Source organism: Mugil cephalus, chromosome 2 (genome assembly GCF_022458985.1).
Source record: "Mugil cephalus isolate CIBA_MC_2020 chromosome 2, CIBA_Mcephalus_1.1, whole genome shotgun sequence".
Taxonomy (NCBI): Eukaryota; Metazoa; Chordata; class Actinopteri; order Mugiliformes; family Mugilidae; genus Mugil; species Mugil cephalus.
In genome coordinates, this window is record NC_061771.1 from 24839247 (window position 1) to 24862268 (window position 23022).

The 23022-nt window shown below is 41.7% G+C and overlaps 4 protein-coding genes across 4 annotated transcripts; 2 read left to right on the plus strand and 2 right to left on the minus strand.

Annotated features, from left to right (window-relative positions):
* Nucleotides 1-1412: 1412 nt before the first annotated feature.
* yju2b (YJU2 splicing factor homolog B) lies at nucleotides 1413-7389 on the minus strand. Its single transcript, XM_047578773.1, has 10 exons — nucleotides 7306-7389; nucleotides 6562-6601; nucleotides 6410-6463; nucleotides 6234-6316; nucleotides 5839-5894; nucleotides 5690-5750; nucleotides 5458-5600; nucleotides 5130-5302; nucleotides 4216-4354; nucleotides 1413-3569 (listed from the first exon to the last, which is right to left on the minus strand). Exons 2-10 carry the CDS (start codon nucleotides 6562-6564, stop codon nucleotides 3088-3090), a joined length of 1194 nt encoding a protein of 397 aa, XP_047434729.1. The 5' UTR covers nucleotides 6565-6601; nucleotides 7306-7389; the 3' UTR covers nucleotides 1413-3087.
* Nucleotides 7387-9047, plus strand: LOC125004277 (transcription factor IIIA-like). Its single transcript, XM_047578774.1, has one exon. The coding sequence runs from the start codon at nucleotides 7494-7496 to the stop codon at nucleotides 8565-8567; it is 1074 nt and encodes a 357-aa protein (XP_047434730.1). The 5' UTR covers nucleotides 7387-7493; the 3' UTR covers nucleotides 8568-9047.
* An 8655-nt stretch (nucleotides 9048-17702) lies between these two features.
* LOC125003457 (persephin) lies at nucleotides 17703-18332 on the plus strand. The gene is made up of 2 exons (XM_047577413.1): nucleotides 17703-17726; nucleotides 17838-18332. Exons 1-2 carry the CDS (start codon nucleotides 17703-17705, stop codon nucleotides 18303-18305), a joined length of 492 nt encoding a protein of 163 aa, XP_047433369.1. The 3' UTR covers nucleotides 18306-18332.
* A 681-nt stretch (nucleotides 18333-19013) lies between these two features.
* wdr83 (WD repeat domain containing 83) lies at nucleotides 19014-22979 on the minus strand. Its single transcript, XM_047579450.1, has 10 exons — nucleotides 22804-22979; nucleotides 22408-22518; nucleotides 21948-22068; nucleotides 21650-21755; nucleotides 21412-21460; nucleotides 21110-21236; nucleotides 20934-21001; nucleotides 20679-20787; nucleotides 20250-20364; nucleotides 19014-19612 (listed from the first exon to the last, which is right to left on the minus strand). The coding sequence occupies exons 2-10, from the start codon at nucleotides 22508-22510 to the stop codon at nucleotides 19454-19456; spliced, it is 957 nt and encodes a 318-aa protein (XP_047435406.1). The 5' UTR covers nucleotides 22511-22518; nucleotides 22804-22979; the 3' UTR covers nucleotides 19014-19453.
* Nucleotides 22980-23022: the final 43 nt, after the last annotated feature.

The window sequence follows — 23022 nt, forward strand, 5'->3', positions numbered from 1 at the left end:
AAATGTGACATTTAAATAAAACTAAAAAGAGTTGATGAGTGACGAGATGTTACAATAGAAAACATATATCTTGCATTTGCAGTTTGAAGGAGCACCTGTACCAACTCAGAGGGGGGGTTTCTGGTAACGGTAATATAACTGAACTATGAAGGCAGCACTATTCAAAGCTTTTTAATAGGAAAAATCTCCAGATATCTTCTATAATGTGCAAATGACAGCTAAAGACTTATAACAAGGTTTTTCAAAGTTGGCTGATAACAAGGCCACTTTAAGTGGTCCAACTTGAGTGGTTTTCAGCAGAACATTTTAAATATGCAATTCTAAAAGCAGCAACTCTTCTTGCCATCTGTTTTACTGTTGGGCAGCATGGACAACTATCGACCAATCGCTTTAGCCAGTGGGCTGTCTAACGTTCTGGAGAGTATTTTATTAGATAGATTGTCTGCTTTTGTGCGCACCTCTGATAACATGTTTGACTTTAAGTTTGTCTATGCTTTAAAGGAAATTGCGGATAGATATAGAAGACAGAATTCTTCTGTTTTATGGATGCATCCAAGGCATTTGACAGTATAAATCATCATAAATTAGGGATGTCTGATATTGACTTTTTGTAGATAGCCGGTATTGTCCAAATACTTAATTTCCGATACATACCGATACATGCAGGTGTTTTTTTTCCCGCCCAGACTAATTTTAGGTAGCAAGAAACCTGTTAGCCACACTAGCTACTCTCTGTGGTTGTTTTGGCTCCGGGTGCGGTTTGATAAGGTCATCAATTGTGCGCTGGTACATGTCTCAGGACCCCACAAACAGCAGCAGCAGGAGTACACAACAGCACAACCCGGGCATTGTGTTATCTGTTTTCATTATCGGTGGTAAAACCGATAACGATATGAACAGATATTACAAAAATAGGCTAATATCGGCCGATATTATTGGTTGGTCAATATTATCGGACATCCCTATTATAAATTGTTTTTAAAATTGAGCCAGAGGGTCGTGCCTGACAGTGTCCTAACGATTTTGGTCTACTGATGCTAATCAACGCATGTAGTCTCTGCTCCATTCAGGGTGAGTGATGGGGTCCGTCAGGATGGGCTGTTGTCACCTTGCCTGTGGAAACACTGGTATGACTGTGTCCTGTAATTTTTTAGGTGTGTGTTTGTTTGTCCCTTTTCAAACGCACCTAAAGTCTAATTAGTAAAGTCTATCGATCTATATCTTTCAAAAACTGACAGCACACAAACAAGGACCATCGGTTCATCGTGCTTCAGTTCTGATATGCGCCTTATTTAATTATTAATTACGTAAGTTTTTTAATTTTTGCATTTTTAAAAAAACAAAAAAAAAAACATAAAATGTAACAAATGATAATGAAACAGTGCAAGGAGAGGCAAAAATAGACAACCAAAAAATCAATCAACCAAAAAAACAAACAGTGGATTTATTACCTTATAGTAATATTATATTAATATTTCAATTTGTTGTTGTTATGAAACACAAAACATCAGAAAATATGACTGTATTAAGATTTACTTATTTAATTATCATCCTGCTACTTTTTCATGTTCACATCTTTTACATTATGCTGCCACGACTATACTACTGCCTCTTTTATTTATTACCTCTACATTTATTTATCTTTGTGTTGTCTGTCTTAGATTTTGCTTTAATCTCAAAGGAAACATGCTTATTAAAGTTAATGAACTTCCCTATTGTCCAGTAAAGACTGATATATTGGTTTAAAATGAAGGAAACAATAGAAGGTGATTTGAGCCACACTGCCTTCATCCACACTTGGTTTTCAGACTTATAAAAGCGTGTTACGTTTCTAAAGTCATGATGAAATTTATGGTGAGAGCGGTGCCACCTAGCGGACAATGCTGCAACTACAACTGAACTGAAGGTTTATTCTATCTTTTATTTACACCACGTCTTTTCTTTTAGCTGTTGTGTGTGATTGTGTCCTTTCATGTTCTTGAACTTTTCTGCTACTGGAGCAACTTCATTCTTCCTATTAGCACATTTGAGCTTTGTGTGCTTCGTCTCTCTGGACTTGACATGGAAATATATGAAATATAATATATGAAAAGATTTCCGGGACAATAGATGTGATGTTAGGCAAAATTTCAATAGAAAAAATTGGTTTACACATTGTGTCTCTATGCTTTATGTATCCATTTGGTACATTTCGGCTTCGTCGTTATTTTCTATCACTTCCCACGTTGTCAACATCACTTCATTCTCAATTTAAGCATCTGTTTGTTAACGTTCTCTGAGACAATCAGCTTCTTTTCATTAACTTTTCCCTACAGTTCGTGTGAAGTGGAGCTTTCCTTCTCTCTGCTCCACCTTCTCCTGATAAATCATGACCTCCAGTGTTGTGACTCCTGCCTTTTATCTGAGACTCCATTTATTGAGTCTGACTGTACAAAAATTTACTCGTGACTTCGATAAATCCATTTACTGTTTGTTTGTTTGTTTGTTTGTTTTTGCGTGTATGCTGTACAAAAAAAAAGCAAAAAACTAAAAGTTTGCAGTTATTTACACACTATTTCCAGTTAACGTTTACACGTTTCTCTGCAGTTTGATCACACGTGTGAATCTAAAACAAAAATACATATTTTAAGCTGGGTCAGATACAGATATTATTTGAAATACAATCTGCAATCCTCATTTGAAACATCTGGCATCGAATTATAAACCCTTCAGATGTATTCATTTAAATATATGGTATTTCCCGTACCATGAGTTACGTCCACATGTGATGGAGTAAAACGTGAACAGGAGCTTCACCCTTGAAAGAACCGTCTGACCTGAAAACTGACTGGATTTAAATTATAACGTCACAAAAGAGCCTCGCAAAAGCAAAGACGTATGTAAGACGTGAAGCTAGAGGTAAAACATTTTATAAATAGCATAAATCTCTGGAACCAACGACAGCATTAGTGTTAAGTAAAATCATTTTGAACCTAAATAAATTTTACTCTCCCAGCTGATTTGATCGTAACGCGTCTGTGATCGTCTTCTTCGGTTTAAGACACTTAAAGTCCTTCACTGGAAACACAAACTGTCCCGTTTAGCTCATCATTGTCCAGGGTCTGAATCCGAGTCGCTGTAGTCTGCCACCAGAGATGTGAGTCCTCCCGAACATTTGCCCAGATCCTTCTCAAAGTCTTTTGCGTTTGTTTCTGTTCTTTTTTCCTCCTTGAAGCCCGGACCACTCACCTCTGCTACTTTCGGACCCTCTCGTGTTGCTACAGAACACGGTGCTTCCTCTCTTCGCGTGACCTTTAACGTCTCGCCATCACATGAGCCGACTTCAGGGGAGGATTTCCTGCGGGCGACGGTGGCGCTGCGTTCGCCTTTGCTCCCAGACGCGACCGTGCGCCTGCGGATCAGTGGGCTCTGCGAGGATCCCAGAGCTTTGGCCACTGCTGCTTCTTTCCCCTGCAGGCTGATCTTATGCAGCAGACTGACTGCAGCGCCTCCTGGTGGCGTTGAGCTGGAGTTGAACCATGAACGGGAGGAGATCTCTTTCCGTTTGTTGTGCTGCTTGTCCTCATAGGCTGAATGGGACAGAGAGGAGAAAATAAATTATTTTAAATGAGTCCTAATACAGGAAATCACAGTGGTTTAATGCTGCAGATGATTTTGTAGAATGTAGCCTGAGATAACAACAGGATTTGTTTCTGAATTAAACTAGATGTTCGACAGGTTTCATGTTGAAATTGGAGACGATGAATGAATCACGACTATACGAACTTTAAGTTCTAAATTTCATCTAGAGTGTCACTGTAGGACGTCAGAAAACTGTTTAACTTATGTGAAATTTTTCCTCAAATTTTTTAATTTTAATGGAGAAAGTTAAGATTAATGAATTTAACATGTATGGTTCCTCGCCCTTAAGTGGAAAACAAATGTAAATCCGCATTTAGACAACATTAGGTCACTTCCTCATGGTACCTAATACATCAGTTATGCTCAGTGTTCATGCAGAGGTTGGACTTTGAAGTCCACATTTAACTCTGATTTGACCTGAAAACGTTTCCTTGATCTTCTCCGACTGCCTGAGAGAAAACCACATGCTTCTAAACCTCACGTAGAGGAACAGGGACGCAATTTAAAATGTGCTGAAGTTACCAAATATGATTCTTTGCCTCATGAAGGGTTAATCTTGACATGAAAAAACAAAATAACATTTCTGTTGCTTACAGTCGGGGGCCTGGTAGGTGAGAAGTGATGCCAGTTTTTTGTCCTCTTCTTTCTCTGGCAGAAGTGGGATAGAAAGGTTGGTCCTCATTCTCACTGCGTTGTCTTTCTCCTCCTGCTCGGCCAAAACTTTTTTCTCCGTCTGTAATTAAAAAGGAGCAGTCAGTTACGTAAAACTGTTTAAATAATCATCTTCTTTGGATCCTTTTTATTCTTCTTTAGTGTGTTTGTTGTTACGGAAACAAGACGAACATGCGATAAGATACCAGGTAGGATAGTTTTTAATTCATGGTTTAAAGTCATGAAATCTGGAGGGAAAATTCAACAAAATGTACCTCAATCAGGCATAACATTATGACCACTGACAGGAGAAGCGAATAACATCAACCATCTTGTGACAATTCAGTGATCTACTGGGAAACTTCTGAACCTGGCATTCATGTGGATGTTACTTAGACATGTAGCACCCACCTAGACCAGACCAGACACCCCCACCCCATAGCAATGAAACTCCTTGATGGCAGCAGACACAAGCACACACACAAAAACAGTTTAGGAACAACTAAAAAACGAGCACAAGGAGTTGACCTGCCCTCCAAATTTACTAAACTGGTCAAGTACTTGTGGGATGATCCACAGAGGCCCCCTCCCCTCAACTCATAGGACCCAAAGACCCCCAATAACAACATCCTGTTACCAGACACCGCAGGACACCCTCAGAAGGCCCATGTCCATTCTCTGGTTAGTCACAACCGTTTTGGAGGCTCAAGAAAGACCTACATAATATTAGGAAGTTAGTCCTAATGTTATGCCTGATCACTCACTTGCTAGTTCACACTAGTGGAAACCAAAGCACTACAAACTACATCCTCCAAGATAATCAGTTGAATTAGAGACACAAGAGATTGGTTCCTTACTCTGAACTTCCTCCGGAGGGTGCTGTTGAGCTGGAAGTCATCCTTCCAGCTGGACTGGTAGTCCTGGATCTCTGACAGCGAAGGCAGAGCCTTTGTGAGCTTTTCCTTGTCTTTCCCACCGTGGTCCAGCTTGTACATGGGATCGGTCTCCAGCTTCTCCTTCTCTTGGTGCTCTGTTGAATGACACGCAGGTAAAGCCGGTCAGAGCGTCTCTTCTTTAGGTTTGAAATGGGTCGAGCGCTTGAAATCACTTCACGAGTAATTTTCCACGTTCAGGATGACCTGAGCACAAAATGTACTTGTCAGTCGGTAATCGTGAATCAGATACCTGTGGTGAGGATCTGCTCATTTTCAGCCATGTCCCAGCGTTCCTCCTTCCTGCTTGCTCCGCTCACGATAACGTAGTCGCAAGTCGCTGGATCCGTCTGCATCTCGATGTAGTTGACACAGAGGTGGCACTTCATCCTAAACCTGATCGAGGAGCCAAAACTGTGATGTTAAAGATCTTAAAATAAAGGAGACACTGCCATCAGATCAGGCAACAGCTGATGGTTGTTTACCTGTAGATTGGCGTGGTGTAGTAGTTCCCCACCTTCTTCTTCTCAGCGTTGTAACGAACCCCTGAACAAACAGAACATCTCTCTTGTAGAAAATCAAACAACACTCAGTCAAACAAAATAATCATTTTTGTTTGTTTTTTCAAACTCACCCATCCCAATGTGATTTTTGCAGCCATCACACCAGATGTTGTAGGGCATTTCAAACCTTAATGGACAAAAACAGTCAGGTTTAGATGAAAATCCTCAACACTGACAATGAGGCCAAGTCATCATTAACTCCTTTGTCATCATTTATTTTGACGCATTACGTGTTTTAAAACACTCAATTCAAGTTTTGACCCTAAATTCTTTATTAGAGATAACTTTCATGCACAGTTTCTTCTTAATTCATCCTATTTTAACACACCCATTTGTGGTAGTAAAATATATTTTATTAACTTAAGCAGTAATTGCACTGTAGCATCTGTGCTGCTCATTTGAATATATTAAAAAAATGTCAGTGTCAGTGTATCAGCATCCGCTCATCATTTCTGTGTGAACCAACCTGATAATGAGGATGCCCTGGGACAGTTTCCTGGCTCTCTCCCGTAGAGCGTGGGTCTTGTGGTAGCCATTGAGAGATCCATGCTGAAAGCAAAGAATAAAAGGAGTTGTAAGTCTGCACCAATAGACAAACGTTGAACTGGTTCACAGATGGACAGTCTGTGGGATTATACACACTTTGGCTGGATCAAAATCTGGAGGGTAGTATTTGTTTGTTCCTTTTCTTTCACCCTGTCAAGAAAATAGCGGACGTAAGCGCACAACCTGAATATTTACACATGTATCATTGTGATTAGAAGTTATGATAAATTATACACATTGTTGCTTACCATTGTGGCGACGCGAAGTCTGCCCTGGTAGTGCACTCACCTGTTTCACCAAAACAAAAAGGAAGCGATATATGTTACACAATGCTGTAGCAAGTATAGTTTAAAGACAAATGTAGGTAGTAGGGCTGCAAAGACTCGCTAATGGCATCGATTATTTCAATTTCTGATCATCCCTGGACTCTACAACATCTCCCTGACAGGAGACAACTTGTTTGTGGTCATCGCTGATACTATTGTGTTTATGTAGCCTATATGTATATCTATATGTTTCTGTGTGATGAAGCTACAGGTCACACAATGTCCCTCAGGATAAATAAAGTATCTATTCATCTAGCATCTACAATCACTCCATTACCTCTGAGATATGGGGCTAAACTCACTGTTAATCTTTTGTTTTGGTCGGCAGTAGGCAACAAAATGAAGAGCAGCACATTAACTCAACCGACCAGCTAACGCGCGCTGTTGTTATTTTTCAAAGATAAACACGTGTTACACTATTTAACTTAGTATTAAAGTGTTAACACTGATTTTTATTGCAGCTTGATTTCACGTAACGAAACCAAACTGCAGGCTAACATTAGCATTAGCTAGCTGGTTTAGTAACGTTCGCGTCTTTTTTCGCGTCATTATGACAGGACTGAAACTATGTCACACCTAAAAACAAGACCAAAAGAGACGTTTTATCTTCCCAAACTACTCAACTGTCACGTTAGCGCGTTAGTAAAAGACGTAAACGACACTTACGCAAAATATTGTAGCTGCACAAACGACAACTACACACCTAAGGGCCGACGGCCAATTAATACGTCATCTCTGGGTGACGGAAGTGGCGTCGCGTTGAATTGTGGGAAGCGCCGGCGTTAGTCGGAAGGGAGGAAAACGTGCTCGAGTTTCCGCGTGATGTGAAGATTTCACCTCTAAATGCCACAGAAATGGAGACTAAACGCGAACCATACAAGCGGTACATCTGCTCGTTTCCCGACTGCTCGGCCGCGTATAACAAACAGTGGAAACTGGACGCTCACTTGTGTAAACACACGGGGGTGAAACCGTTCTCATGCGAGCGCGACGGCTGCGCCAAGTCCTTCTGTAGCCAGTATCACCTGGCGAGACACGAGCTCAGCCACAGCGGAGCGAAGCCCTTCCGATGCACCGTGGACGGCTGCGAGGAGGCCTTCACCACCAACGCGAACCGAACCAGGCACATGAGCCGCATTCACACCCAGGAGCAGAAGATGTACGCTTGCAAGTTTGACGGCTGCGGGCTCGAGTTCAGGAAGAACAAGCAGCTCAAGTCGCACATGTGTGAGCAGCACACACAGCTGCCTACTTACCAGTGCACGTACGAGGGCTGCCAGATGCGATTCTCCTTCCCCAGCAAGCTGAAGCGACACGAGAAGGTGCACAGAGGGTATCCCTGCAAGGAGGAGGACTGCAGCTTCTCGGGGAAGACTTGGACGGAGTACCTGAAGCACAGGAAGGAGGAGCACAGGCTCAGCTTGAGGTGCGATCAGTGCAGCAAGGTGTTCAGGGACTCCTGGTTCCTGCAGCAGCATCAGCGCGTCCACTCGGACGTGCGAGTGGTCCTCAGGTGCCCCAGGGAGGGCTGTGGCAGGTCCTTCACCACGCCTTTCAACCTGCAGAGCCACATCAGCTCCTTCCACGAGGAGCAGCGGCCCTTCGCCTGCGCTCACGCCGGCTGCACCAAGTCCTTCGCCATGAGGCAGAGCCTGCAGCGCCACAGCGTCGTCCACGACCCAGAGAGGAAGAAGCTGAAGAGGCCCGCGACCAAGCGATCTCTTGCCTCCAGATTAAGTGGCTTCGCCCAAACGAAGAGGGCGGTCAGAGAAAAGCCAGAGTCGAACACGCAGTCCGAGCAGGAGAAGACGGAGCAGCCGGGTCCCGTGGAGTTGGTGTCCCTCCTGCAGGACACGTCCCTGCTGTGCAGACCTTCTACGGACACGTGTGAACTCATTAATGCCCTGACTACACCTTTAACAGTGTAGCATCAAATGAAGGAATCCATGATTCACACCAGCAGGCGCTTGATCAGAGCATTTGGGCTGTGTGATCATTTGTTACGTGGTTGTCAGAAATTGCTTGCGTGAAGTCTAAAGACATCTAAATAAAAGTCAAGAATTGTGAACGCTGAGGTTGACATGGTAGGCAGAAACCCAAGACCACCGTCTGAGTGGATTATGTTTATTTACAGAATTTCTGTAACTGAATTCAGAATGAAGGAGTCGGCATAAACACAGGGAAGAAGTGGGGCTACTGAACTGCCTTTCGTTGATGAAGTGTTTCTTTGTATTTAAGTTATGTTTTGTGGATATCTTTGTGTTTTCAAAGCCATTGAATTCATTATATTTATGTAATTTGTACTTAAGAAAAACATATATTGTCCACTTTGGGAAATCGATAAGAGAATGTAAGTTTTTGTTCATATTACGAAACAGTATTTGAATAAATAAAACCTGTGTAATGTATTTGTGTGTTTATTTATTTTTTTAATAAGGTGAACCAGATGGTATGGTTGTCACTTATGCCTCGGAGCAAGAAGGTTCTCTCCATGTTCTCTGGCTCCCTCCCACCGCCCAAAGACATGCTGCTCGTTAGGTTAATTGGTGGTTCAAAATTGGCATCAATGGCTGTCTGCCTGTGATAGACTGACGACATGTCTAGTGAACGGTGTGATAGGCTCCAGCCCCTTCCAGAGGGAAAGAACATGAATGAATGAACCTGATATGGTTCACTGTGTCTTGGCTGGGAGCCCATTTTTGAATTTGCTGAATTGTTTTATTATTTAAAAGCTGTGATAATGATGCTCCATTGGGCAGTATTGTGGATAACGGTAAATATTGAACCACATATCTTAACAGAAAATTAAATTGTAAACATTTTGATCCTTTAAAAACAGTATAAACTGCATTGCTGGTGTTCAGCCAAATTGCCATTTCTTAATATCACATTTGTGCTCAAATCCAGGCCTAAATGAAGGCTTTTCCGTTTGGTGTGTTAAAACATAAGTCCCCTCCCATTGTAACACATTTGGCACCAGTAACTGAATTACATCGAATGACTGCAGCCAGGTTTCATGACAACAGATTTGCTCAGTGTTCAGGAATTAACTGCTCGGTGATTACGTATCGATGAAATGTTGCTCAAAGAATGCGCACACACTTAAGCTCATTTAACGTATTGTCTCCCCCACCCTACGTGCTCGTGGTCCAGAAGCCTGCAGCCGACCTGCACATCCTCAGCCAGAGGAGGGGTGTGTGTCTGCTCGTGTCTGTGTGTTTGTGAAATCACCTGCTGCACAGATAAGCTGGAAGGAAAACCTGCACATTCTTGTGCCTCGATGACATACGGTCGAGCATCTCCGGTCTGACCAACAGATTTACGGCATAAACAGGAGTGGCGCCGCGCAAGTTTGAGATTCCAAGGATAAATCCTCTCTGAATATTTCCACTTACAGGAAGTCTGCTCCCTACATTCCTGCCCCGCTCGGCTCAGACGAGCCCTATATGGACTGACTGTCTGACCAGCTCACCCAGGAATGCACGGCAGACCTAATGTATAATTATAATATAACTTTGATTAATTTCCCTTTTTTTTTAAGACCTTCCTACATGACTGTTGTGGTGATAAAAACATGAATCCATCATGTGGAACTAATTTGTCTTGATAGTGATGCTATAGAAACACTGCAATCTAAATACCCAGTGATACAGTATAATAAATAAATTCATTTCCCTTTTTAGTTATATTTCATGAACTTTGGTTTGTCTCATTGATTGGACTTGAGTTTTAAGTATCACCGGGGTATTTTACAGTATATATTGCAGCGTTTACCTCACCATATCTGTATTTACATTATCTCATTGCAGATTCATCCCCGTCTGTGTCTGCAGTGTGCTGTGTCTGGATTCAAAACTACTGTACAACCTACACATCTGACATTTATCTTGACTACTGAACTACGATTTCAAGCCTTTTTGAGACCTTCTGTGTAGGCTACAGCAGTGATTCTCAACTTTTTCGGGGCTCTGGGTCCCCCATCCTGAGGCAGATCAAAAATAAGCTCAGCTTAATTTCAAGCGGTAACCTGAACATGCATTTTAATGAGTTTCCCACAACACCTTCCTGCAGATGTTTCACAATAAGAGCATTATTAAGAAATGAACGGCGTAAGCCCACTGAAACAGTAGGGGCCTCAAAATTTGAAACAGATGCAAATGAAACAATAACAGAAAAAAATCTTGTTACCCTCTGTAGTTTAGGTAGATAAAGGTTTCAGTCACATTTGAGTAAAATAATGCTATTTCTATAGAAGTCATATGATCTTTTTTATAGGATTTTTTTTTTTCTCGCACCCCACCGCTGGCCTCAGTGGAGAATCACTGGGTTACAGTAGGATGATCAGCACAACAGATCTCTGTGTCTATGGTAAAACTGAATGAAGTTAAAGGAAATACTTCCCTCAGGTCTCAAGTTTCGTGACAAAAGTTTTAAAAATAAATAATACAACCACCCAACATGTTCCTTTTGCGTTGTTGAGCATACACAATTCATCAACACAGAGATTTAATTTGTTCTCTGTATCCAATGGACAGCCAGAGAAAGCACTGCATCATGAAGAAAATGTAATTTTAATGTATATATCAGCTTCATGAGACAGCAAAATAAATGTACCGAACGTGCAGGAATGCAGGGCAGCAATATGCTGACGATACACAGCTGTACATGTCTGTGTCTCCTGATGACGCAGGGCCTATTGATTCCCTTTTAAACTGTATTTCAGATATTAAGTCATGGATGGCAGAGAAATTCCCACAGCTCAACCAGGACAAAACAGACGTTTTAGTCATCGGCCCTGAACGCCAGAGAGAGAAACTTATACCAAAAATACAGGATTTTAAGATACGTGATTTTTGACTCTGAGCTTAGTTTTAATCCACATATCCAAAATGTAACAAAGAGAGGTTTTTACCATCTCAACAATATAGCTAGATTCCGCGGAGGTGCTGATGCATGCTTTTATCTCCTGTCGCCTGGGTTATTGTAATGCTCTGCTCTCTGGTCTTCCTAAAAAGAGCACTTACAATTTACAACTTTTACGAAATTCCGCCGCTCGTGTGTTGGCGACGACCAGAGGGCGAAAGCACATTACACCAGTTTTAAAATCGCTGCATTGGCTCCCCGTTCGTTTCAGGGTCGATTTTAATGTTCTTTTAGTAGTTTTTAAATGTCTTAACAGTCTTGGGCCTTCACATCTGTCTGACTTACTTTTACCGTAACGAACCCTGAGGTCCTCCGGCACCAGCCTTTTAACAATACCACAAGTTAGATCTAGGACACAGAGACTGTTGATACTTTTAATAAGATGCTCAAGACTCATCTTTTTAATCAAGCTTTTTCATGATTGTAATTCCTATTAACTCTATTTTATTACATTGGATTTTTAGTTATCTTATTTGTGTTTTATGTGGCTTACTTTTACATGGTTCATTTACTTACTTTTATGACCAGTTTTTATTGGTAAAGATAGTTTCAACTTCCTATTTATTTATTTCATTTATTTATTTATTATCTAGTTGTTTTGATGTCTTACCACATCTGCCACTCTTGGGGTTGTATCTGTCTGCCCATGGGAGCGTCGTCCCTTAGGATCCCTTCGGCCTTCGGTCTTCGGTCTTGTTGTAATGTTTTTTGTTTTTATTTATGTAAAGCACTTTGGGTTGCTTTTTAGTATGAAAGGTGCTATATAAATAAATAAGTTTTAAGTATGATTTGCTGGAATGCCTTAAAAATGTAACAGTAGGCTATAAACAAGATGGTTTCTGACATTTATGTATGGATTCCTCAGCAGCCAATATGTTCGAGGGGCTGCATGGTCACCATTATCTGGATAAAGAAAATAACAACACTCTTAAATCAATTTGGAGGGGGGTACCAGTGGATGACCAGACATACGATCTCATCCTTCTGTGTAGGCTACATCACACGGACGGCAGACTGCAACATGTCATCTTGTCCGTCAGTGCACAAGATTAGACAAATGCCTGGTTGAAAATAAGGCAATAGCGTGCATCTACATATGTCCTACCTAATCTTTATGACATCAGTAATGGTATTAGAGAAGGTCTACTCAGATCTCACCTGATGACCACTGTATAATATGTTGTCAACATTTAGTGTCTTCTTCTTTTACAGAAGCGGATGCCACATTCTTTCCATTCCTGGATTCCAGACTGGTTTCTTCAGGCGGTAATCCAAAGGGATTGCTCTATCTCCACTGTATTTCTCCCACCGCCTCCTCTTCTTTCCCTCTGTCTTTTTATCTCTTGCTTGGCCTTCATCCGTCTGTCTCTCTGAGAGATGGAAGGAATGTGTCAGGGCCTTTGCCCTTTCGTGTGCTTATTTTCCGTGCGAGTTCTGGGAAATAGATGCTTTCTGTGACAAGGATTTCGATTGCCTGAGTTGACCGGCCGAAAATAAATTCTTAATTGTTAAGAAGAGGATGTATACCTTGCTGTGTGCATTTTAAGAGTTGGATATCTTCATTCTGTCCCACGCACAGAGTTCAATGAATGCTATGCCCTATAAAATCTAAAGAATGTCAAGTATGTTTGAAACTATGGTTGAAAATGTCTGTTTCGGGCTTATAACCTAGTTTCAGCTACAAACAAATCTAATCATGACCAGTCCCAGCCTTGTCGGACACTAAGTTAGAGTAACTGAGTGGAGATTAGGGAGATGTACCGCTGGACATTTCGTCAATCAACGGCACCAACAAGAAGTTTAGCTCTTTAAAGCTCTTTGAAGCACTTGGTTTTTGAAATACCGTAACACACAGTGGTTTGCTCAATTGACAAAATACAAATTGTGGCTGAACACTGGGAAGTTGTGCTTTTGTCTGGAAAACCTCCGTGACATCTCAAGGGTATAACTAACTTTGTTTTTACCAACAAATTCCTTCTAACAACTCTCTCTTCCATTACCGTGAAATCAAATTATAAACAAGTTCAAATATTATTATGTATTTTTTTTATTTCAATCCATTGCCCCTATTGCTACTGTGTTAATCACAATGCTGCACATTACAGGCTGACTCTATCAGGTTCCCCTAATGACATAACATATATATATATATAATCAACAAAAGATTTTGAAGCCCCCCTGCAGTAACTCCACAGACCCCTGTTGAAGACGTATTGTTTAGGCAAATAGATAAAAATACATTTCTCTACGGTCTAACACCATTTCCCTTCACTTCTTCTGTCATTCTCAATTTGAGCATCATCTCATCCAGTTATCTGTTTGCCTGCATCACTGTTATTAAATGTGTTGCTATTCTATCACTCACAGTCTTTTAGATCTGTAGTGCAGTCGTCCTCCTCCCCATCTTCACCACCACCAACCTTTATCCCGTAATGGAGACCAACTGCCAATACTATTTATTTATTCTCACAAGTTCATGATACTTACAGTTTTGCTCTTTACTTCCAAACGATCTCTCCGTATTGACCTGCCAAATGTCCAAATGAACGAAAAGACAATTAAATCTGCAGGTGATCATTATCGTGTCGCTTAAATGTGTGACACACGTGGTGATAAGTAGTCATAATCAGGCGGAGATACTCGATGACTTGGTATGTTTTGTGAATGATGTTCCTCAAATGTTGTCCTTGTTAAGTCTTCAGGCAGAGCTGGAGGAAATTATTCCTATTAACAGTCAACAAGTAAAAAAAAAAAAAAAAAAGCACCTGTCACCAGGAAAAACAAAAAAATTGACAAAGCTGCATCTGACTCCCCAGCCTCTACAAGCTTCTACTGGCATCACGTACATCATAAAGAGACGCTGGATTTGTTCGGGTAGTTAGCAGTCTTTTAATGGAATTATCTACACCTTAATACCAAAGTAAAAGCAACACAAACCCATCACCTGGTGAATGGAATAAGCTCCGGTATAACAGACTTTGGTGACAGTTATGTTGGAATTGGCCACTCGCTCCTTCTCTTTTTTGGCCTACCTGGTCCGCTACAACCAATCAGGGCTCTCCACTGTGAAAGGTAGTTGTATACTGAGGTCAGCCTCATTCCCACTACTCTCCTGGACGGTTATCAGCATCCTCCACAGCGACATCACAGTCAGACAACTCGTCCATGTCTGAGTTGTCTCCAACAATTGACTCCAGTACTGATTCCAGGGCCTTTTCATAGCAGAATACGCTCTGGAAACTATACCATGAGAAAAATAAAACCAAAAACCTCAATGCAAAGTTATTTACCATGCATGCAGTGTCAATTCAAACGGTTGTAAACTATAAGCAAACTAATATTTTCTTACAAATTTGTACATTTCTTGCAAACATTGAGCTAAAAATGTTTACATTTCCAAGGAATCCCACTGTCCACATGTGGACCTCAGCGTATTAGATCTTTGTTGTGACAGACTTTTGTTAAATTCCCATATCATATTCAACATACGACAATTAACGATGAAATTTTATTAGATGTTTTTTTTTTTTTTTTTTTTTACCTTGTGGACATTTTCTGGCCTCACCAGATTCCAGCATAAGTGTCCATGTTTTTGTGCAACAGGTTCCACTTGCACAGAATTAAATATTATGGTGTTCACATATGTGGACACCGGGTCCTAGGACAGACTGTTAAGTGGTTTAAGTACCAAAAGGTTATAATAATAATTTAAAAAAAAAAAGAAAAAGCATTTCATTTAAACCGGTGTATCTGTGTTCTGTTGGAGATTCCTTTAAATAAATGAGATAAATTTAGAGAAAGAGAAAAGACAGTTTATAAGCTTTTGGAAGCACGAAACAGAGCTTCTTTAAAAATACTTTTCATCCACTTTTTCAGCCGTCATTCAAATCAAGTAATCTAGTGCTGTCTCCAAAATCTTTATCCTTAAAAGAATTACTGAAATTCCTGGCAGTAAATTTTTCCGGGCCATTCTCAGCTCAAGATTTAAGGATAGTTCTTCAGTAATTCATATGAGCAGCAGAGTCATAATAAATGAGGAACGAGGATGTTTAACGGTGATAAATAAACTTTAAAATCTCATTGGACACACTCCTCTTGTCTAAACATCACTAAGTAAAGCCAGACTTGAGGTATTAATAAAACCAGTACAAGTAATGATCATTGTTGTGGTTCCTGTATTTATTGCGCTCATTGAAATGTATATTCTATTTGCAAATGTAACGCTGGAGCCATTATAATGGCTAAATTCTTTCATTGGTCTCATCGGTGGTTAATTCTACACATTTTTTAGTTTTTTTTTAGGGAAAAATCCCGGTTATGGTGGATGAAAACGATATTTCACAGCCAGTAGATGGGAATCTAATTTAGATTCATGGGTGAACCATACACAGTTGACAAAATGACAGAGGATGTACATTTTTTTGTTGTTGTTGTTGTTGTTTTTATACTATATTATATATTTATACTATATTATTTCATTTGCCCATGTAGAGATGTCTTTGTTTGTTATTATTGGTATTTTTGACAATCAGTTGTTGGTACAACACAGATGGGACATGCAGTAACATACCAGGTAGGGGTCTGGAGGGTAAATTCAAAAAACTAGTGGCTACATGCATCAATCAGGCATAACATTATGACCAGTAGAAAAACTCTTGCACCTGACATTCATTCATGTGGATGTTACTTAGACATGTAGAGCCCACCTAGACCAGACCAGGCACCCCCACCCCATAGCAATGACACTCCATGTTGGCATCGGTCATCCCCAGCAGGATGATCCACAGAGGCCCCTCCCCTCAACCCACAGGACCCAAAGCCCCTGTACTGGAGACACAAGGGAGACCGACACAATATTAGGAAAGTGGTCATAATGTTACGCCTGATACCATCAAATGATTCAAAAATAACTGCCTTCCAGTCATCTGTGTCAAATGTAGATCATTTAATTTGGAAATACATTAACACGGCATAAGTGTGTCATGGTCTTTTAATGAAATGTTTTTAATGAAAAGTTTTCAGTGGTCAGAATGAAGAGGATTTGTTTACACAATCCACATTTTTGGCTTGTAACCGAGAGTTAGTAAAATATCACCGATGACTCAGTTTGAGTCAAGTGTCCCAGCGTCTTCCACGAAAAAAAGCCAAAATAGTTTGAAGGTTTGGTAAACTTGTAAATGAAGTTCATTTCATACCTTCAGCCTGAATCACATCATTTGCTAAATAAGGTGCACTGAGGTGTTTGCCCAAGCGCCAGGATGGTAGAAGCAGGGAGGCTCCAAATATGCACTTCCCTCTAAATTCCACTGCCTGCCTGCCGGCTCGGGCCCTATAACCGTTACATAATGCATATTCTACATGTTCTGCGTGTCAGACGCACATTGCTGATTAAATCCCTCAATTTATGGAGCAGCTCAACACGAGTCACCCATTGAGGAATGTCTGCTGAAGACGAGTCCTGTTGTCTTCTACTTATAACCTGCCTTTCTTTTTTTAGTGGTTGACCTTTCCCGAGATCCACTATTTATAACGAGGAAAGGGACGAAAGGCAGAGTCAAACAGATGCAGGGTTGCAAGACATTCCACAGTGACTCGGTCTGCCCTTTGTGGCCTCGCGCCGCGCTTCCTCCTTTACGTTTCCTGCGTGCATCATCTGCTACCCCGCGACGTATCTGCTGATTCATTTCTCACGCATACTTCTCAGCATCATCAGAACATGACATCACTGTCCACTCCTTCACCGCTTTTAAGAAAAGCCCAGACCTCTGGGAATCCATATTGCTATGGGCCAGCATCCTCTGGAAAAACATCTGGGGGAAACTCAACAATAAACCAGTGATTTACATCAATTAGATAATCCCAACAGGACAAATTCTGGGTCAAGCGCCCGCCTGCCCTCCTACGCTCCCTGTCAGGCTCAGGTGAGGGGGATAGTCTGTTGGCAAGTAACGGGTTAGTGTCTGTCTCTCCCCTACACCTCCTCGACTCATCCCTTCACCCCCCTTCATCTCCGAGGGCTATATATTGGAAGGTTGTGACTTGTCTGCATCTTAAGCATCACTCGCACCCGCAGACACTCGCAGATATACAAACAGACGTGTCTGGTTCACTCCGAGCGAGACCAAGAGCAGACTCCGGCCATGAGGTCCCTGTTGAAGCTTTTCGTGATACTGTTCTGCGTCCAGAGGGGAGAGGGCCGCTGGCTCCGATCGCTGATTGGTGAGTGAAGGCTGAAGTAAAAGGTCACGACCCGCGACTTTTCGCTTTCGGTCGAGTTTGAAAAATCGGGCGCGGCATTAACTCGTCATCTTTTTCCAGATCAGGATCGAGAAACGGCGTCGGGGGACGGCGACGAGAGAAGCGGACGCGCGGCCGCGGAAGGCGACCGAGCCCCCGGGGTCGCCCCGGCCGCCCGGTCGCGCCGCTCGACCCTGGAGTCCCAGTGCGGCCTGCGCTCCATCCTGCTGCAGGTCCGAGACCTGGGGCTGGGCTACGACTCGGACGAGACCGTCCTGTTCAAGTACTGCAGCGGGAGGTGTCCCCACGCCCGCTCCAACCACGACCTCACCCTCACCAACCTGCTGCTCAGCGGGGTGCTCCCCCAGCCGGCGCCCGGGGAGCCGTGGCACAACACGCCCTGCTGCAGGCCCACCCACCACGAGGACATGGCCTTCCTGGATAACTCGCACCGCTGGCACAAGGTGGAGAAACTGTCGGCCGCCGGCTGCAGCTGCGTGAGCTGAGGACAGTGGACGGCAGTGGCGGTGGCGGTGGCGGCGGCGGGGGGAGGGTTGATGTGAGAGGAGGAGAGGGCAGGATGTGGTGCGAGATGAGTCGGTGACTGAGAGAAGACAGGTTTGATGGCTGAAAGGTCGAAGCACACAATTAAGCTACGCTCTTTGCCACTTCTGGGTGAGAAAACTCAACATTTAAGGTTTAAGTGCTTAACTTCCAGAGCGGAGTTTTAATCTGGAGTATGTACGGGGAATAAGAAGTGAGCTATGACCGCGGACGCATTGGGTTTGTCCCAGTTTTGCGGTATTGCAAATCTTGATTTACAGATTTTTTTTTTTTTTTAAAGAAAGGGCAGATTAAGAGTTACATTCGAGGCATTATTCTTCAACAACCACTTGACTGTTTTTTTTTTTGTAAATAAGCTGACGTGTATTTATTATGCTCACCTTGTTCTTCGACAGACATTCTGATCTGATCGAAGACGTTCGGGTCAACAGTCCAGCCACGGTTTAAGAAAAAAAAAAAAAAAAGCAGAGATTGTATTTATGTAAAATAAGTTATTTATTTATTTGATGCCGTTATTTTATCATGCTTGATTAACTTATTTTGCGATGTGCTCGCCATGTTAATTGTGTGTACAGATGAAAATAAACGTTCTAGACCGGTTTCTATGTGAGTTTCATTGGTGTTAAGAGGACCATATGCACCACGGGGTCTGATTTACACAAAGTTTATTCAAGGTTTTTGTATAAAAATGTATAAATGTTTCACAAACGTACAACAACAACAACAAAAAAAATGTACATCCTCTGTCATTTTGTCAACTGTGTCTGGTTCAGCCATGAATCTAAATTAGATTCCCATCTACTGGCTGTGAAATATCGTTTTTATCCACCATAAACGGGGTTTTTCCCTTCACGAGAACTAAAAATGTGTAGAATTAACCACCGATGAGACCAATGAAAGAATTTAGCCATTCATTTGTATAACTTTTAACCAAATTAAACATTATTCTCCACATCTATACAGTTTGTATAAACTCCAGTTTGGACTTTACTCAACTCTTATTACTGATTTAGTTTCAGTTTTTTATAGGAACCCGTGTTCATTTGCCTCTTAGCACAGGCATGTACTTCTTTCACCCCACCCTCTCCTTTTACGTGGCCATGGCTTCCTCTTCGTCTTTTCCCTCTGGCTCCGTCCCCCACACCTGGACTCGTCCCTCCATGGACGTGAGGAGGCAGGTCTCTGTGGGATGGAAGGACAATGACTGGACGACTGCTTTCCCCACCGGGAGCTTCAGGGACAAAGAGCCCTGGAAGGGAGAGAAGCAAGAAAAGAAAACAGAAAAAAAAGAGTGAACTTTCCGTAAGTATTGGGAACTGGGTGTCTGTGCAGTAATTTCCAAACAAAATCACATGAAGAAGAATCCCAGAGTCACAGACATTTAAATCAGTTTGATTCCAACTTCACTGTTCACACAGATTTACTGTATGACCAGCACAAAGCATTAATCAGGATATATATAATATATATATATGATGGGTTAAATATCTGCAAAAGAGACTTCTGACAGAAAAAGATTGAACTGAGATGGATCAATGTTTTCAGTTTGTTCAAAGGTGTTTGTTTTCCTTTTTTCTGAAAAACTGCAATTAACACTTCTTTCCACAGTGTTCAGCAAAGAGAACAGAAGCGGAGACATTTGAGACTGACAATTTAAATGTAATTAGTACCTTTTTTCTGATCATAAATATGCTGCATGAATCTATTAGTGGAGCTGCTAACAAACTCACCTATTCACAAATGACTGTGAACGCTTCATCACTGAACTCTCCCACTTCTCTCTTTGTTTCCATCTACTGAGGTTCTGTGTAACTCTTGTACTTCACCTGTTACTGTTTTTTTATTAACTATGTTTTGGAAACATCTTCAAGTGTGTGTGTACGTACTTCTACCAGGTCCCAGCAGTAAACGTGTCCGTCCTCTGAGCAACACAGGACGTGGGTGTCTTTACTGGACAGACAGCAGTCCAGCTTGTAGCCCTTCATCTTGTGTCCCGTATACCTGTACACACAGACATACCAACAGCACGCACTAAACCTCCTATTATCTTTGTTATTAGAGCAAAAAATATTGTTTTATAGTAGTCAAAGATGAGAAGTTCGCTTAAGTAATTGGGGGAAATAAGTTTTTGTTTTCTTGTAAAAACCAATGAGAATCATGAGCTAACTCATGATGATCTCTAGATAATTACTTAATTTTTGCATATATGGCCATTCTCTGATTCCGCACAGTACGTATCTTTAAAATAGAATTTCAACATGATTTAAAAATTCATAAAGAGGAACCCTGCTATAAATAAGCAAACATGAACCCACTCTCCGAGCATTTCCCCGGTGCTCTTGTCCAGGAGTCTGACGGCTGAATCTAAGCTGGAGCTGAGGGTGCACTGACCGTCTTGACTGAAGCACACACAGGTGATAGGACCTAGAACACACAAACCCTTAGATAAGTTATGAGAGTCCACTTATACAACTTATATTACAGCAACGTCTTCTTCTTATAATAATAAACACATTAATAGTTATTACACTTGGTGGAAGTCAAGAACAAATACGATAAACTTCACTCACTGCTGATGAAGTCAACATGCAGCTGTCCCATTCTCAGGTCGTAGCGTCTCACTCTGCCATCCACCGACCTAAACACAAACGTCTGTTTTAAAAACTACAGCAGAATCTACAGACCCGATCTCTTTTTTAAAACCCATTTACACGTGACTGGTGGTGGCTATGCTTGATGTGCTGACCCAGTAAGCAGCTCATGCTGTGCCACCTTGAGGCTGCTGACGCTGTCGCGAGCCTCGTCTAGGACCTGGATGGCCTCGTATCTTCTGGATCTGGTGTCCCAGCATCGCACCGTCCCATCTAAGGACCCTGGAGGACGACAAAACGCGTGCAACACACATCCAGGATGAATGAATGTGCACATTCTTAGAGTATATGACAGAATGACAATAAGTTCTCACCGCTAGAAACTTTTAACTTAGACTTAATTCACATTTCATCACATGAAGTCCCCTGTTGGCACTGTGCAAGAGGCACAACTCACCAGACAAAATGACAGTTGCCTCCTCATTGAACTGCACACAGTTGACTTTCTGTGAAGGCAAAATTTGAGCAAGATCATTTGAGAGAAAGTGGGAAAAACAAACGAATAAAACAAGAGAACCTAAAATAAAAAAAGCTACAGATAACGGAATCTCTCCAGTCTGGTTGTACGCTGTATAATGACAATAAAAAGGCACTTTATTCTATTCTATTCTATTCTATTCTTTTCAAGAACTCACCCCAGCGTGACCTCTGAGTTTGCGTGTGACCTGCCCTGTGCCCACGTCCCAGAGAATCACCGTCTTGTCAGAGCTACAGGAGCAAATGTGGCTGTTGTCATAGGAACTGTGAAATCAGGCAAAAAGGGAAAAAAAATAAAAATATTGCACACAGGGGGAGAGAGGTGTTTTATTCTTCAGTATGTGCATTGTGCAAGTGTAGTGATGGACCGAATACATAAAAACTTGTTTGTGTTAGGTTCAAACAGTCAGTCACAGTTTTCATGTCTACGTTATGATGCCGTGTCAAGTCTCTCACCTGTCAGCGTCCAGAACCTCGTATCCATGGCCACTGTACGTCTTCAGCAAGGTCCCTCGGCTCACGCTCCACAACTTTAAAGATTTGTCGCTGCCACAAGACAGCAGGTAGTTCCCATCAGCTGAACATGCAGGGAGACAGGAGACAGGAGACAGAGACAGGTATGAGGCCACTAACTCACCCAGGGTACTGGTGTCAGTGATAAAACATGGGCATGAACTAAACAAAGAAAACTGAGATCTTGTAATTTTGCATTACATTGTACATTTATTTGTTAAGCTTTTGGTTTGTTTTTGGTTTTGTTTTCAGTTTGTACCCGTACCAGATGAAGCTGAAATGAGTTGTACCACTAATCAGTACAGACCTCGTTGATGTGAATGGACTAAACCAATACAATAAATGATGTTTTTCTTTTCTTTTACTCGTTTTTATTTTCTTTTACTCGTTTTTATTTTGTTACCATTGAAGCGAACAGCTCTGACGGCTCCTTGCCGGCAGTCTATGGTCCTGAGGAGATGCTGAGGAAGCTGAGGAGCCTCAGGTCTGGGCTCAGGAAACGACATCACAAAACCTACGTGGAAAAACAAAACACAAACCTGTAAGTCACAGCAACAACTTCCTATTACTGTCAGTTCTGCCGCAGCTTTTATTCAACCCAGCAACACAAACTGAAACTTAGTTGACTATTTACTATTCTCACAGCGCATAATAAATTTAATTAGCGGCATTTTGTTCACTTCTCCAAACTATTAATAACCTTATTTAGGATCACTGAGGCAGAACTAACACATTAGCACGTATGACCAAAAAGCAGACACCTTTAGGTAGCTGTATTTTGCTAATTTTATGAACTTACTTTTACGGGTTTGTCAGATTTCAAAGAAGTGCCATGTTGAAATCCATGGTGGAGCTAGTTTTAAAATATTAAAATATTAACATGCATTAATCTACAGTTTGTAGCCATCAACAGCTCCTTCGTTTCAATTCAGCCTCCATGTTTCCTTGCAAGCACACGCAATGCACACTGGGATGAAAACGCTCCCGTCAAAGTAAAGGTTTGAAAACATTTTCACCT

Excerpts from the sequence above, each read along its gene's own strand:
- yju2b (XM_047578773.1), bottom strand. Across the intron at positions 5,895-6,233 it reads CAGGGCATCCTCATTATCAG|GTTTGAAATGCCCTACAACA; the intron begins GTTGGTTCACAC and ends TTGTCCATTAAG. Across the intron at positions 5,751-5,838 it reads CAAAAATCACATTGGGATGG|GGGTTCGTTACAACGCTGAG; the intron begins GTGAGTTTGAAA and ends CTGTTTGTTCAG.
- LOC125004277 (XM_047578774.1), top strand. The coding sequence starts at position 7,494 with ATGGAGACTAAACGCGAACCATACAAGCGGTACATCTGCTCGTTTCCC.
- LOC125003457 (XM_047577413.1), top strand. The coding sequence starts at position 17,703 with ATGAGGTCCCTGTTGAAGCTTTTC. Across the intron at positions 17,727-17,837 it reads GGTCCCTGTTGAAGCTTTTC|TTTGAAAAATCGGGCGCGGC; the intron begins GTGATACTGTTC and ends CTTTCGGTCGAG.
- wdr83 (XM_047579450.1), bottom strand. The coding sequence starts at position 22,510 with ATGTCGTTTCCTGAGCCCAGACCTGAGGCTCCTCAGCTTCCTCAGCAT. Across the intron at positions 21,756-21,947 it reads GAGGTTCTGGACGCTGACAG|TTCCTATGACAACAGCCACA; the intron begins GTGAGAGACTTG and ends CTGATTTCACAG. Across the intron at positions 19,613-20,249 it reads ACTGCTGGGACCTGGTAGAA|GGCTCTTTGTCCCTGAAGCT; the intron begins GTACGTACACAC and ends TCTCCCTTCCAG.